At 44.1% G+C, this 17,113-nt stretch overlaps 1 protein-coding gene and 1 pseudogene across 5 annotated transcripts in view; one reads left to right on the top strand and one right to left on the bottom strand.

Annotated features, from left to right (window-relative positions):
* The window catches only part of SBF2 (SET binding factor 2), a 585,530-nt gene that overhangs the window by 63,147 nt on the left and 505,270 nt on the right, over nucleotides 1–17,113 (bottom strand). The window contains exons 27-34 of one of the 5 annotated variants that reach the window (XM_063946447.1): nucleotides 15,990–16,186; nucleotides 14,708–14,848; nucleotides 13,021–13,116; nucleotides 11,142–11,210; nucleotides 9,411–9,595; nucleotides 4,174–4,350; nucleotides 3,990–4,091; nucleotides 2,546–2,731 (exon numbers count right to left, since the gene is read on the bottom strand). In XM_063946447.1, the coding sequence (XP_063802517.1) occupies nucleotides 2,546–2,731; nucleotides 3,990–4,091; nucleotides 4,174–4,350; nucleotides 9,411–9,595; nucleotides 11,142–11,210; nucleotides 13,021–13,116; nucleotides 14,708–14,848; nucleotides 15,990–16,186 (1,153 nt within the window). Of the gene's footprint in view, nucleotides 1–2,545; nucleotides 2,732–3,989; nucleotides 4,092–4,173; nucleotides 4,351–9,410; nucleotides 9,596–11,129; nucleotides 11,211–13,020; nucleotides 13,117–14,707; nucleotides 14,849–15,989; nucleotides 16,187–17,113 lie in introns of all 5 variants that reach the window. The other 4 variants (XM_063946443.1, XM_063946444.1, XM_063946445.1 and 1 more) reach the window with 4 other exon arrangements.
* On the top strand, nucleotides 4,569–4,686 carry LOC134971513 (5S ribosomal RNA; annotated as a pseudogene).

Raw genomic sequence — 17,113 nt, 5'->3', positions numbered from 1 at the left:
GAGAATAGCTGTTACGTCAGGGCTACCTTTTGGGCAAACGTGACACCCTAGGGGAAGATTCCCATAGTATCCTGGCCCTAGTGGGGAAAGGATACTCCCTGAAAATTCTTTGTGGGAAACTGCAGTCTCTTGTCTGGAGATTCCGGCTCTTTTTCCTCATGAGAGGAGGGAAATTTACCTCAGCTTTCTTCCCCTTAAACATGTGTACCCTTGTGTCAGGGACAGATGAGTCATCAGTGATATGCAAATCATCTTTTATTACAATAATCATATATTGAATACTTTTCTGCCATTTTGACTGTAACTTTGCATTATCGTAGTCGACACTGGAGTCAGACTCCATGTCGATATCAGTGTCTATTATTTTGGATAGTGAGCATTGAGAGACTCTGAAGGTCTCTGTGACATAGGGACAGACATGGGTAGATTCCCTGTCTGTTCTCTAATCTTTTGTGCAATAAATTCACCTTAGCACTTAATTACACATATCCAAACAGGTGTCGGCGTTGTCGACGGAGACACCCTCTCACACACATATTTGCTCCATCTCCTCCTTAGGGGAGCCTTTTACCTCAGACATGTCGACACACACGTACCGACACACCACACACTCAGGGAATGCTCATCTGAAGACAATTCCCCCATAAGGCCCTTTGGAGAGACAGAGAGAGAGTATGCCAGCACACACCCCAGCGCTATTAACCCAGGAATAACACAGTAACTTAATGTTAACCCAGTAGCTGCTGTTTATATTGATTTTTGCGCCTAATTATGTGCCCCCCCTCTCTTTTTACCCTCTTCTACCGTGTAACTGCAGGGGAGAGGCTGGGGAGCTTCCTCTCAGCGGTGCTGTGGAGAAAAAACATGGCGCTGGTGAGTGCTGAGGAAGAAGCCCCGCCCCCTCAACGGCGGGCTTCTGTCCCGCTTTCATGTACAATTTTTGGCGGGGGCTCATGCATATATACAGTGCCCAACTGTATATATGCCCACTTTTGCCAAGAGGTCCTAATTGCTGCCCAGGGTGCCCCCCCCTGCGCCCTGCACCCTACAGTGACCGGAGTATGTGGGTGTAGTGTGGGAGCAATGGCGCACAGCTGCAGTGCTGTGCGCTACCTCAGTTTGAAGACTGGAGTCTTCTGCCGCCGATTTCGAAGTCTTCTTGCTTCTTTCACCCGGCTTCTGTCTTCCGGCTCTGCGAGGGGGACGGCGGCGCGGCTCCGGGATCGGACGACAAAGGGTGAGATCCTGTGTACAATCCCTCTGGAGCTAATGGTGTCCAGTAGCCTAAGAAGCAGGACCTATCTTCAGAGAGTAGGGCTGCTTCTCTCCCCTCAGTCCCACGATGCAGGGAGTCTGTTGCCAGCAGATCTCCCTGAAAATAAAAAACCTAACAAAATACTTTCTTATAGCAAGCTCAGGAGAGCTCACTAAGTAGCACCCAGCTCGTCCGGGCACAGATTCAAACTGAGGTCTGGAGGAGGGACATAGAGGGAGGAGCCAGAACACACCAGAATCCAAATTCTTTCTTAGAGTGCCCTGTCTCCTGCGGAGCCCGTCTATTCCCCATTGTCCTTACGGAGTCCCCAGCATCCACTGGGACGTTAGAGAAACCAGGATTCCTGCTTAATACTTTGGTCATAAGAGAAGCAATCTATTATTATATTATATTATATTAAGCAGCCACACAAACGGGTCTATTCAATTGAAGTCGGAACTGCCGTCCAGTCTGAAAGACGGCAGTTTCCGACTTTTTTGGGTCGAATCAGGATTTAACCTATTCAATGGTACTGCAGTTTTTCCGACTTGTCGGCAGTTCCAACTTGTCGGAACAAACGTGGATTAGCCGCGGATCCACGTGTTTTGTCGAATTAGCGGCCAATTCTGACAGGATTTTGACCCGTTTTCGACAGTGGGATCAGCATGGTCAGAAATAGGCAAAACCTGTCGGAAATTGCCCGCTAATTGAATACTGCACGTCGGATCCTCTCCGTCGGAGAGGTTCAGACATGCTTTGAATACCCCCGAAAGGGGTAAATCTAATTGGGTCTGAGGTGCCGGAGGTGTGGGACTTCGGGCGAGAATGTCCGTATTTTTGCATGTAGCACAGGAGGAGGTTAGTCAGAACTGGAATCCCCTTTTAAACCTTCAGTCATCACTGCCTCGCAAAGACAAAGGCGGGATGGTGGATAGGTCACATTCGTCCAGCTTAGTGACACTGTTTCGCCAAACTCTTCATTCACTTAAAAGTGAACTATATTACATTTATTTTTTCTTAATAAGGAACACCGCCCTATAACTCTTTTGCTGCCAAATTTGCATCTCAGGAGGCCACATTATTTTTTCAAACATTATGGCAGACATTTCGTGGTTTCTTTCTCTCTATACAAATTGGGTTTTCTCTTGGCAACATAGCGGCGCTTCCCTCCAATTCTTCCGTTTATCTGGGACAGAGAACTTTAGTATGAAGCTGTATTACTTGCTCAGGGAAGGCAGTGAGCGCTGTCGATCTACCTATCCAGTAATAAGACCCTCAGTGACTACTTACCTGATGAACGCAATCAAGAAACTGCAGGAAGATTGGTACAAATCCGCTGCCTTGACTGCTAAGCGAGAGATTGCTGCGCTGGCTGAATTTATGGCCAAACGAGAGCCACTCCTTCTCTATCAACATGCGGAACCCTTCCAGCGTCCGGTAATACGGGTCTCCCAGGATTTGCACCAGAGAGATGATCTATTGGAAAAAACACATAGTACAAACCACTTTACAAACGTAACAACAGAGACTGGCATGGAATTATATGCGTGTGTCACTTTAATCCTGTTTTCTATTAGGAACATGTTTCATATATATTATCTTACGGATGGCAGCGCAACACAATCACTACACAACAGACTGTCTAACAAAAACCACATGTGGTCATTCTGTATTGGGTTGTTGTAGAGTGCAGAAACGAGGGCAGTGACGGGTGAAAGGAAGGAGGGCCTGAATCCGATTTGTACGTAAACCCGATGTATCTGTAAGGTACTGCACAGCAACTTAACCCGATGTATCTGTAAGGTACTGCACAGCAACTTCCCTGAAGCCGTGCAATACCTTACAGCTCATAATCAGTTCCAGAATACTAAAAACCTGATTAAAGAACCCCCCCGTATGTTTATTACATAAATGTGGTTACTCCCATCACAGAAACACTCTGCTCTGAAAAAGTATTGACTGATGTGAATGATTAAATGAGAAAAAAAATCTCTGTAAAGCCATGTTGTATAATAGATCAGAAATGCTATTGTCGACACTAAATGGTCGGCATGCATAAGATTGACATGACAATGGTCGACACATTTTTTGGGGGGGTCTTAGAACAAATTTTGTATATTTCACGTTATGTGACCACCATCAGTACAAATGTCTACCATTGCTTCGCTTGCAAAACTTCGGCAAGGTGGCTCGCTCTGCTCCAGGCTACTATTCCCAATAGATGTCCACGTGGATAGTAAATCAAGCAAGTGTTGAGAAAATATGTGAAACCCCCCCCCCCCCCCCCCCCCCCCAAAAAAAAAAAAAAAAATGCGTCAACCATTGTCACGTCAACCTTTTGCATCGGACGACCTGTCGACCAATACACTGTTGTCAGGATACCATATAATCGATAAGTTGAGTACATGGTATATATGTAATTTACCAGCAATCTGTAAATAATGAGATAAATTAAGTTAATTTAAAAAAGAAAAGTTTTGATGAACTTATAGAGGAAAGGGAAGTGGATAAAAATATTGCACATGGCCAGGCCCTGGTCCCCAACACTGACTGGTTAAATGTTTTTAATAATAAGATAATGTTGATTCGTTTCTGCATTTCAGGGTATTAAGCATCGTCGCTTCCCCTCTGGAGTGACCGCCTGTTCTGCTCTCACAATCCAAACCTGTAGCGACACGCGATTATGTCCTGGTACAATGAGACCGACCCTTAGGGCAGACGTTCAGTCACTTACCTGCGTCGTGATATCCCATCCGTCCTCTAAGCTGACCATCACGGATGACCCGCTCTCCATCAGCTCAGATATGATCACAGACAACTGGATAATTCTGTGAATCTGGAGAAATAAAACACATTATTATTTCTCACACAGTCACAGGAACGTATCCAACCTCTACCGGGCGCGGAAGGGAAATCACCTGCAGGAACCACTCCGAGTCTCCCAGTGACTTCAGAAAGCTGGAGTCCGAGTCGCCGGGAACGCTGCTAGGCACGCAGGCTCTCATCAGTTTCTTAAAACTGGTCTTCACTTGTCTGATATCCCCAAACTCCACCGGCACAAACTCACAATTCAAAGCAAAGTCGCACTTGAAGCCCTGATGAAAGAAACACACACAACACAGCACGTTATAAAGAGAGGGGCGTGCTCTGAATGCCGACACAAATGACATGTGCACATCCACATAACGGTCAGACAGCTCACAGTCTAACGCCAAAAGCAGATCCTCTCTTTTTTCATCTTCCACTAAATACTGCACCTTTGCTCTTATTCATGAACTCTCATGAACGATCCTGGGTAAGATACAGGAAGTGTTTCTACTTCCAAACCACACTTAAAATGCCCAATCTCGTCCGATCTTTGAAGCGATAAAGTGTTGGGCCAGACCAGTACCTGGAGGGTGACCATCAGAGAATATCCGGTGTAGTAGATCTTAGGTTAAATCTAAAATCCAGCCTAACGTTGACAGCAGATTCATACATTTTCTTACTTCTGTCTTTTTCTACTTTTATATTTATTACCACTAGAATGTGTTGGTCCTAATTGTGAACCTGTTAATATTCTTCAATCTACTGATTATTGTATTTATAATACTGTAATGTAATATATATATATATATATATATATATTTATTTCGAGGGCGCTGCACTTTAAATTCCCTGATGTAGGGTCTGATTGATATCCTGCTGCATATTAGGTTATTTTTGCCCTAATTAATCAATATATTCAGATTGTCTGTTTCTCACGTACATGTAAAGAAATGAATATGTAATTTTTCATGGTATAGTGAACAAAGGGCTTATTAAATAGTTTTCTTACAAAGGTTTTTATATGGTTACTAATAAAAGTTAGGTTTTAATTTACATATAGTTTTTAACGAGTGCGCCAACAAAGGGTCTTTCTTTGTTGTCCTTGGCACATCCACAACTGTCAACACTGACATAAAGTCGACTTGTTCAAAATAACGGCAATAAATGCTGACAGTTACAATTTCGAAACATGCTAACAGGGAAAGCGCTAACTTTAGGGTATAATATGTGTGGAAATTGTGTGTGTCAACATGTCGATATTATGAACATGTCAACATCCTGAATGTTAACACGGGGCCTAATTCATGTCTGAACACACATGCAGTTGCGATTTTGTTAGGCTACGGAACTGCTAACGTTAGCACGTGAAGCTGCCGCCCAGAAATGAAAAGGGACACCCCTGCCGGAGCCATTAGCGGAGCCTCCGCTCCACTTGCTACAGGTGTGTCCTCATACATCCATCCTCAATACACCATGCAGCGCGACATGCCTGGCGTGAGTGAACCGCCAGATCCCGTGCAACTCTGCTAACTTCCGGTGTCTTTTTTTTCCAAAAAGGCAGCTTAATCGCAACGCAACTAGGACACACCAGGAGACTGCGCTGATTAATGTGATATATGACACTTGTATATTGTGTGTGACTGAGTCTGTTCATGAAGCAGAGCAGAACTTGTACTGGAAAAAGCTGACGGCTACATTGTAGCATTTCATGTACAGATTCAGAGACTCAGTCGCACACAGATATACAAGTGTCGCATCAAATCAGCACAGTCTCCTCGTGCATCCTAGTTGCAGCAAGTTGCGATTAAGAGGCATTTTCTGCAAAAAAGACGTGCGGCGCTAGAAGTTTCTCACACGACCTGGCGCGCCAAGAGGTGCTGTTTGGCGTGACTGCAGCAAGGATGTATGAGGACACATCTGTACTTACTAGCTGGAGAGGGAGGAGAAGTTAAGGAAAAAAAAAAAATTAAGACTGCAAATCTCAGATATATCTGCAATAATGGAAAAAGTGCCTACAGCAAAATCTGGTATATTAATGTGGTCTTAGGTCACTTGCACCCAGTGTGGTCTCTATTCTATGTGGAACAGTCTGAAATAATTGCTGAACTGTTGTATGGGTGGGTGGTATTCAGTATACCGGTTGTTGGGATCCCGGCGCACATTATACCGGCGCCGGAATCCCGACAACCGGCATACCGACACTTTTTCTCCCTCTTGGGGGTCCATAGCGCGCCACTGTGCCCGCAGAGTGGCGAGCCCACAAGGGGCTCATTTGCGCTCGCCCCGCTGTCGGCAAGCCGGCAGTCGGGATCCCGGCGCCGGTATGCTACCCGTCGGGAACACGGCACGCCGGCAACTCATACTACACCCGTATGGGTATTGTTCCATCATTCCAATATGACAGCTGTCAGTTACCCGGGCAATAATGGGGGGCAGAAAACTCTCACATTTACAATACCAGTCAGGCCGCCATCCTTCTTCTCACTGAAGAGCGCAATAACCGGGGTATATGCTGCGTTGGTTAATTAACAACATAAGCCTGGTTCCAGACTAATAAAGGAGACGCAAAGTCTGTTTCTGTATGTGCGCTGGCGCATCTCCAATTATTATTATGAATAATAATCATCATCATCACCCCAGGACAATAGACGATGGTTTATAATGGTTACTCTTTAAACCTTTTGTAGATTGCTACACTGTAAAGTGTTACAAAGGGCACGGTAGTAGCAGCATCTGCAGCCCATCACTTCATCCCTGTTTATTTTAATGTTTTATAAACCTAGATACAGTGACTAATGGGACAGAGCCCCTGACGTGACACTGCAACCAGCAAGTGATCAGTCTTCCTATATAGCTAGTGCCAGAAGACCCCAATGCACTGCGTGCTGCTCAAGTGTCAGCTGAGACCTCTGGGTTAGCGGGAATTAATGGCACAGACTAATCAGCGGAGCAGTTATCTACCAAGTAAATAGTTCCATGGCCGGGGGGTACGAGAGCCTCCAGTCTGCCCCGGTGTTGGGTGTCCTGATGGATGGGGGACATTCCTTTCTAGGAACAGAAGATGAGATAGGGCTCATGATCTACAGTAGGAATTTCTGCTGCTGCTCTTGGATTTTTACCAAATATTAACGAGATAGGAACAAGAATGTCACACGAAGAGCAATGTCCTGCAAGCACGGCGGGTTAAGAAAATGGGTTGTGAGATTATCAAGTTATGTATTTAAGTGGATAATGATAGGCTCAGCATTAATAGCCAGCAACTATCCAGAGAATATAATGTTGATAAGGTCTTCAGCTGGTGTAAAAAATGACTCTGCTTAAACAGAGTTGGGGCCAGGGTTTTTTTGCTAGGGGTTTTGGAATGCCAGACTATATGGGCAAAGTACATTACAAAGACTGAGGAATTAAGGAGCTGTTCAACCCCCCCCCCCCCCCTCCCCCCCTATGAGATCCCACTCTCTCATAGATTAGAGTAGCACTTTACTGGAAGCCCATCACCACTGATGGGAAACATTGGACCCTAAAGGGCAGCAATCGGCACAAGCTGCGCCAGATTCAAAGCTGGTAAGGGGAGTGGTGTGTATAAAAATGACATCTGATTGGGCATGAGTCATGGCTAACCAAGTATCTGCCATACTTTAGGTAACACACTCATGCTTTCATATTAATGGATATGGTCTGATCCTTCTACATCAAACAGCCTTATCTGGTGGCTGGAAAAGATTTCTAACAGTGAGGCCTCAGGGAGTTACATCCAGCAAAGTACTGAATTTAGATGGTAATTGTTAAAACAGAGCGGATTAGCAAAAATGACTCTTTAAGCCCTGGCTTGTCCTACGTACTGAACAACGGCCCTCATTCCGAGTTGTTCGCTCGCTAGCTGCTTTCAGCAGCATTGCAAACGCTAGGCCTCCGCCCTCTGGGAGTGTATCTTAGCTTAGCAGAATTGCGAACGAAAGATTAGCAGAATTGCTACTAAAAAAATTTCAAGCAGTTTCTGAGTAGCTCCAGACCTACTCCTAGACTGCGATCACCTCAGTCCGTTTAGTTCCTGGTTTGACGTCACAAACACGCCTCGCGTTCGGCCAGCCACTCCCCCGTTTCTCCAGCGACTCCTGCGTTTATACCTGGCACGCTTGCATTTTTTTAACACACTCCCTAAAAAAAGGCCAGTTTCCACCCAGAAACACCCACTTCCTTTAAATCACACTACGATCACTCGAGCGATGAAAAAACGTCGCTCGAGCTTGTGCAATTTTCCAAAGTTTTGTGTTAAATTAGTGAACGCATGCACGCTGCGTACCATGCACATTTTCCACCTAATCGCTGCGTTGCGAAAAACGGCAATGAGCGACCAACTCGGAATGACCACCTATGTTGCTTGAAATATTTGTACATTTAGAGGCCAATTTATTAACGAGTGATGAAACTCATTGTGCATGGTAAAACTTGTTGCATATGATAACTAGTGCTCCAGCCATTCAGCTCCAAACTGTCATGTGTTAACTCATGGGTTCAGCTCCCAACTGCCATGCGTGCCGCTCCCAACTACCATGCGTGCCGCTCCCAACTACCATGCGTGCCGCTCCCAACTGCCATGCATCCCGCGACCAACTGTAATGCATGCCGCTCCCAACTGCCATGCGTGCCGCTCCCAACTGCCATGCGTGCCGCTCCCAACTGCCATGCGTGCCGCTCCCAACTGCCATGCGTGCCGCTCCCAACTGCCATGTTGTTGAAAAATGACAGTTGGGAGCTGATTGGTTTGAGCACCATTTATCATACGCAACAAGTGTTATCATTTCCAATGAGCGTTATCACTCGTTGATAAATGGGCCCCCTAATCTGAAGTGCTACACTGAAGATAGGAGAAGGGTCATGACGAAGGGAGGTTGACGCAAGGTATCAGCTACACAGAGAAACAGCAGAAGTTTTGTCGGCTGCATTAATATTAATGAGTTGCAGCCAGAGACATCAATGACGCATGACTATTTAAGGGGTACATATCGCACGTGAATCATGAGGCTGCATTCTCACACATTGCTTCAGGACACCAAATGTCTGTGCAGGTGACACATGCTCTTCAAGCATTCTCACGGTAATTAGAACTTAAAATAAATATCTACCTTATAGCCATGCTCACCGGTACCTTACCCTTTCACCCATTTATAACCATTTGTTGCAACAGTCTTTAATAGCAGAACGATTGTGACTGTATTACAGAAAAGAACAGGCACACAGATGACAGGGCCAAATTAATGTACGTCAGTATCTCTTCTCTGAAGTTTCCTTCTCACACTCTGATCACTGTATTCATCACTGAATTTATACCTCACATCATTCTTACCCTTATTTGAGATTTTTCCCCAAATATGTAGAGTGCAGCCTGGCGCTTCAGCAGCTGGTTCTGCAGTGAGGTTTGGTCGCTGTAGGAGGGGCCGTGATCCTTTCCCACCAATCGAGCACCAACGTCCACGAGAGGCATTTGGGTGGTGATTAAGCGATTGCTGGAACGCAGACTTGCCCAAACACCTGGACATAAAGTTCATGGAGGTTATAGAACAACATGCAGGTCATAAAGCAAAGGCTATTACCAGCTGGGCCGTCAGTGCAGAGCAAGGCAAATCTGCACACAACCGCCCGCAAGATGCTCTAAGCCATGTTACTGCACATCTAAGTAAACATAAGGTGCTTCTTTAAGCTATAGCCAAGAGTCTGACCAATACAAGATAATTACAGCCATTGTATTACATGATTTCATTTTAAATTTGATGACTGTAGACCAAAATATTCACTTAGAGGTGGGAAACGCAATGGGAAAATAAAACAGAATATGGATTAGCAGCATCCAAGTACAGAACACAGAATTGTCAGCGCTACAGAAACAAAGTCTAATGAAAAGAAATAGAATAAATTAGATATCTATGATTAAGATTAATGCATTTCATGGTGGCCTGCTGTGTCATGCATGTTACAGATGTGTCCTCATATATCTTTGCTGCAGTCACGCCAAACAGCCCTTCTTGGCACGCCAGATTGCGAGAGAATCTTCTAGCGTCTTTTTTTCCCTCCAAAAATACATCTTAGTCGCGGCTAGGACTCGCGAGAAGACTCTGCTGCTTAAATTTGATATATGACATGCGACCGAGTCTCTGATTCTGTATACAAAGTGCTACAATGTAGCCACCGCAGCTTTTTTCTAATACAAGTTCTGTGGTGCTCCGTATACACTCAGCAGAGTCTCCTCTTGCGTCCTAGTCGCATTGCATCGCGACAAAGACGCAATTTCGGCAAAATAAAGATTCCAGACATTAGCAGAGTTGCAAGGGACCTGGCGGTTCACTCACGACATGCAACTCGCGCTGCGTGGCGTTCGGAAGCTGGATGTAGGAGGACTCACCTGTAACATTATCAATGGTAAGTGAACCCATAAATGATCCATTCCAAGTAAAAAAAGATCTAATTTCACCAGAGATCGGAAGAGAAATCAGATAACTGGGTATCTAGCCTAATAGAAGGGTGAGGAAGTAAATCAACAGAGGTGTAACAGTAAAAGTGATCCTGTTCCTTAGGGTGTGTACTCAAGGGGACTTACACAGTAGGCCAGTAGGACGTGGTCCTTTCTAAGTGGTCCTCAAAAAAGTAAACTATTTATTACTATATAAAACACTGACTACGCCCAGGAGACCAGTGAAGAATACAGTACTGTATATGCTGCAGTGAGTGCACACAAAGCATTAATAGGTCTCTACACCACTGGACAAAAGCATACACCCTTACATGGGTCATCACAAATGGATCATTCGGGGTTTAAATGCAGACATCTACTTTAGGGTGAACCGATACAAATATAACTAAGCTAGTTACGGCTTTCATCAGAGTGTGAGTGTAGACTCAGTAGATGGACATCTGGATGACGGTGAATGTAGATCAGAGATGGATTATTGGGTTGTGAATGGATAAACGGATAGAATGGTATGTTCTCTACGATGTATGTTAGAACGTTCTGCTGACTGAACGAGAATGGAAGCTACCACAGGCCATGTGTAATAGAAGATGTTAGTACCTGTACAAGTACCTGTATTTTGTATTCTTCCCTTAGCCGCTAGGTCTGACTGTGGGAAGAGCTTATCTCTGTACCCAAGAACTTGACGGTGGGAAAAGGAGAGGAAATAGATAGGAGTTTCCAGTGAGACAGAAGAGATTAGCAGTATGAAGAGCAGAAGTCGCCTGTGCTCAGAGAATAAACCTTTCATTTACGTGCACACAATTGATGGCAAACAAGGATTCTGCACAGTTTACCGGTGATGAGCGTTTCCATAGTACAGTGGCAATTACCTGACGTTCTCTCATACAGGAGTATGCTGCATGGCGTGTACAATGGACATCAATAAATGAGTAAAATGTAATGACAGTAACACGTCTTTCTGGTCTGCGAAACACGTATGACCATTTGGTAGGACTATGGTATCCGCTGGGAGGTGACACCCAAATGTTACATGTGAGATGTTTGGTACTGGGGTATTAGTGCAGGCAAATGCAACACAGAGAAACAACATCCATGGACACACAGGACCCGAAACGCCGCGACCATAGAATGAGTAATCTTAGGGGTTTTGCTTAATAAAAAAAAAAAAGTTTCCTTTGTGACCCATAGCTAAAACTAGCAGTGAAAGGAATGGCAGTACTATTTTTTTTTTTTTTTTAAAGTAAAAATGTATATTTAAGGAGATTTAAACAACCAACAGTTTATGTGCATAATGTCATTTTAAGATAAATAACCACAAAGTCACTGAAAGTGGGTAAAAGTCCTACAAGGATATCCATGATGGCATAGAGCGCAGCACAGTCAAACACGGGATCATACCATATGTCTGACAGATACTATCTATATAAATACATATAACAATAGTGACCACATACACACACATACATACATAACAACACTGGCCACATACACACACACATACATACATACATACATAACAACACTGGCCACATACACCTTTGTTGCGATGCAGCATGCTGCAACACGGCTTGCTGCATGGCCTGCATAACGAAAGGCGCCCAGCCGCATCGCATCCAGTTAGACATGTGGGAAGGTGATCCCCGTCTTTCAGGCAGAGAGATCACTTCTGAAGGTGTCGCACATTTTACGTGAGCATACAACGTTCACACTACTGTAACCTGGAGATAGGTAAGGCCAAACGGAACACTAACCTGGGCTTTAAAACCAGGGGTAAAATACATGAGCAATGTGGGCAATCAGAGACTATTTCATTTTGCCCATACTGTAGGTTGGCTGTGGTCTGCCATCAGACCAAGTGACTGAACCTTGGAACCCTACGTCAGTGACTTTGTCATTACCGATCCGGTGAGTGACACGGTACACCAAACATTGTAGAGGGAAAAGTAAAAAAAAAAAATCAAGCACATAAGTCAAAGGCTAAACTCGCTTATGTAGAATTATTTTGAAAGGGGTTAAACCTGCAAATAAGGACCCCAAAGGTCTATAAAAAGTACTGTATACACTCTCCAGTAGGCTGTAAACCTCTCCGAGAGATCCGGCCAACCCACTATTCTGATGCATAATCTTGCCACCGGCGTTGCACAGAGCGGAGGCAACGTGTAATCACAGTACTCCGCATTTGTCACACAGCGGAGGGGCAGCCCTGGACTGAGTAGCATTAGTTTATTTGGCATTTAGCAAGAATAACAGTGCAGTCCCCAATCTAAGCTATTGGTCCCTATGGTCATCTGGCAAGGTCCCTTTCCACTGAATGCAGTGCAGGGTCAAGCACCATTGATATGTGTGGATATCTGTCATTAACAAGACGTAACCATGTAAGCATTAGGCTGGGATGTGAAACGAATACAAAATCCTTGATTGCTAGCCAAGATTTGCCTTACTAGGCCCCAATCTTCTTAAAAGGGGCCATTGCAATTCACTTACTAACCTCCTCGGGCAAAGCTATTGGACGGACTGCCATCCAAGTGTCCTGGAACAACATGTTTAACCATACTGCTCATTCTGGAGCTTTTTCTCGCACTGCCTAAAGTCAGTCAACAAACAGACAACAAAAAACAGGTTATATGTAACAAAACACGAAATGCAATGTGGAAATGTTAAGTTCCGGAGCACTCACTAAATTCCCTTCCTGATATTCCCCCCCCCCTTCCCCCGCCCAGCTGCTTTTTGGGCATGAGAACGGTCAGTAGATGAAAGTCGTGTGCTGAGGCGATTAGTGGATTAGGCGCGGATGGCGAGGGAGTTGCGGTGGATGTTAGTATGCATGAGCTCCTGATGGCCGTACTTCACAATGAAAGTTCCTAAGCTGCTTAAGATAAGTCACATGCACCTTCGTCTGCCTTGTCTTGGCAATTACCTTCCAGTGAACCCTGCACAGGTCTCATCACATGAGAACTACAGTGAAATATGAGGCCGGTAGACCGCTTGCCAAAAGGCACAAACGTTCAATAACTCTCTTTGTCTTCATTATCTCCAGTGTGAGGCATTAATGAGCAGCTGCAGGCTCTGTATAATTTATTGCTTAGATAGATAATGAAAATAATCATTGGTTCCCCTTTTTATTTCATTGGAATAAAATAAAATTCCTTTCTATACTGGTACACAAACCGTGCTAAGATAAAACAGACGGCACCAACTGTAGTTGGCTCTGGAAAAGGCATTCTGGCCACAGAATGACTGCAACAGTATTGTTGGATTGTCATAAACTGGCAAATCTAAAGGAAGACTCTATATGGGAGGTATTTCAGATGACCAGCGTTCGTATATTTACCGATAAGAGAATGCCAAAGTGAAGGACCCTTGTCAAAATTCAGACTACACTTTAAATCTCCAATAAGAAGTCATTCTCCCAGGGGCTCAATCAGAAGATGACAAGGAGAAAATTTTATTTAGTTTTTGTAGAACTATTCCCATAATTTGTGGTTCTCTGAACACTAAACAAAAGCACTTGGTCCAATGACGACATACGTTACATGTGGTATTTTTCTCTGGCACTATAAGGATTAATGATCTTCAAATGCCATCTGAGGGTCAATTTGTTATTATACCACTACATGGAAATGACACTGGGTCAAATGGAACCACTTGAGTTAAATGTCCTACTCTCCAAATCTGCTGTCGGGACGTATAATATAGAGCTGCAGCATGAAATATAGACGCATCATAATTCCGCCTGCTTCACCTCTATCCAACACACAAAAACAATATGTTCGTGTGGATGTAGCCGGACTGTAATTCAGCCATTCTTTGGGATATATAAATGTTTTACACTGAACAATACTATAACTAGGAAGACATAGGAAACCGGTTAGAAGCAGTGATTTACAGCCTTTAGGAGAACCCTATCTATCATAAGAGAGAAATAGAACACAAGTAGTAAAAATTTAAAGGGAACATCCAACCAGCTTCATGTTCCCTGACATTTAGCTGCCCCTTGTCAGCCACCCCATGGTGCAGTTGTCAGCTTCGCCAACGTCCTCACTTGCAATTAGCCATGAGACAGATAGCAACCACAGCAGAACGGAATAGAGATGAGCTGACATCTGCAGCATGGAGTCCTGACGGATGGGCAATAAGATATTTACACGACAGAAATTGCATATAAAAGTGTTTACCAGGGGAGAGCGCCAAGGTGGGCCGGATGGTGAGAGTGCTGCCGCTGCTGATCTTGTAGTGCACAGAGATGGCGTTCAGTAGGGCTTGCAGGTACTTTTCCTGCTCAATGCTGCTGGATGACTCTAGAGAAGAGGCTGGAGCTGAGGACACAGCAGAGAGAGTAACAGGAACATTATCCATATCTACCTGTCTACCAAACACACAATCACATGTCCAGAGAACGGAGATCACAAAGGGCCGTGGTAGTTTTTCGGGATTTTATCGCATTTTTTTTTGGGGGGGGGGGATTCAATTACAGCTTATTTTTAATACCCGAAAAAGTACCTGTTTTTGGGCGAAAACGCATAGCATCCTTGATAAGGTTACAGACCTATGTGTTTTGGGATTATGAATATAGGCCACTTATCGGGGGTTATTTTTTAGTACCAAAAAAAAAAAAATCCCTGATAAGTGGCGGCGTTGGGCTGCTATCGGGGCTAATTGGGTATCCCTGGGGGATCGATTCGCTGCAGCAATTGAATTCCCCCTAAGACTTATGGCAGAAAATATAATGCTAACATATGTGTAGCTATCTACAGTATTTACATGGATTACATACGCAATACCAGCGGACGGGATGCCGGCTGTAAATATCCCGACAGTGGCATCCCACCCGCCAGAATGCCGGTAGCGGGGCAACTGCTAAGAGTCCCCTTGCGGGCTCGGTGGCTCACTGCGCTCACGGCAGGATCTATTCCCACTCTATGGGTGTCGTGGACACTCACGAGTTGGAATAACCCTGGTGCGCAGGGATTCCGGCTGGCTTCATTCTTGGCTGGCGGGATTTCGGCGTCTGTATCCTGAACGCCAGGATCTTGACAGCTGGCATTGTAACTGTATTCCATTTACATCTGTCGTATACATATATTTATATATACTGTACATACGCACACAAACATACATATGTGTATCTATATCTATCTGAGATATATATATATATATATATATATATATATACACACACATACACATACACACATATATATATATATATATATATATACATATACAGTACTATACACATCGTGAGGTGAGACAGAAGTCAAAACATAAACTGACCCAACAGCTGTTGATTTTTATTTTAAAACATACAAGTCTTCCATTCAAACTCTTATCTTATATCTGACACACATCCTTGTAATAGGATTTCATTTTCAGTTCCACTTGAAAACCGCCTGAAGGACTACCCTAGACTAGATGCATACGGGGTGGATAATATGGGGTACTGAATATAATACTCACCAGCAGCGTGTGTATTCTGAGATTTAAACAGGCCAACAACAGTCTTTCCATGAAAGCCTCCAGAACGGAGTAAAACTGCATTTGTTTTGGAGTTTTTCCAGGAAACCACCGGAAGTCTGTTATGGCGGTAACACCGAGCGACTTTCTGCAGGCTGCTGTCCTGGACCGATTGCGGCACTACCAGGAGACCGGGGTAACTACGAGAGAGAATACATTGACACATTGATTGTAAGAAGACACTGAAACTGAGGCTATACGATCTTAGAACATCTGCTGTGATGTCTGCAGAGGTCATGGCTGAATTTACTGTAGATACATATAAAAAGGTACTTGTGATGTCAATTAAGTTATGCTCACCCTCACTACTAGGACATACCCTCACTCTGCTGTGTTGTGAAAATGCAACAATCAAGATCAAACGATGGCAATATAGGAAAGCCAAATACACATACATTATATATATATATATATATATATATATATGTATATATGTATAGGAAAGAGGAACTGCACGTGTGCTGAAAGGTGCAGGGTGCTAGAATGAACACTAATATATACACAGTGTGTATATATATATATATATATATATACACATACATACACACACACACACACACACACACACACACACACACACACACACACACACACACACACAGATGGCGTAACGCTCATCTAGGCTTCTCTGCTGCGCCTAGGTGCACCAAGCCTTTCATCTTTTGTTCTCAGCTGCAATACAGTACAGAGAGAACAATACAGCAGGGGATTAAGTCATTACAGCAGGGGATTAAGTCTGACTGCCCTGGCTCATTTAATCCAATTAAAGGCAAAGATGAAGAGGGCTCCATCTGTATATATACACACTGTGTATATATTAGTATTCATTCTAGAACCCTGCACCTTTCAGTACACGTGCAGTTCCTCTTTCCAGCCTGGGGTGTCGCTCTCTGCTTTGGTGCTTCTCAGCACACACTGCTCTGTATCTCAGCACTAAAATACAGAATATAGTTGCCCTATAGGGTTACCCTGACTTATTTTATACTGAGTATCAGAGTATTGGTTGTAAAATGAGACTGGAAGAATCTGCAGCAATTAATCTGTTTTATTACTGAAGTGACATAGGG

This window comes from Pseudophryne corroboree, chromosome 11 (genome assembly GCF_028390025.1).
Source record: "Pseudophryne corroboree isolate aPseCor3 chromosome 11, aPseCor3.hap2, whole genome shotgun sequence".
Lineage (NCBI taxonomy): Eukaryota > Metazoa > Chordata > Amphibia > Anura > Myobatrachidae > Pseudophryne > Pseudophryne corroboree.
This window is presented reverse-complemented; position numbering and strand designations above follow the sequence as displayed.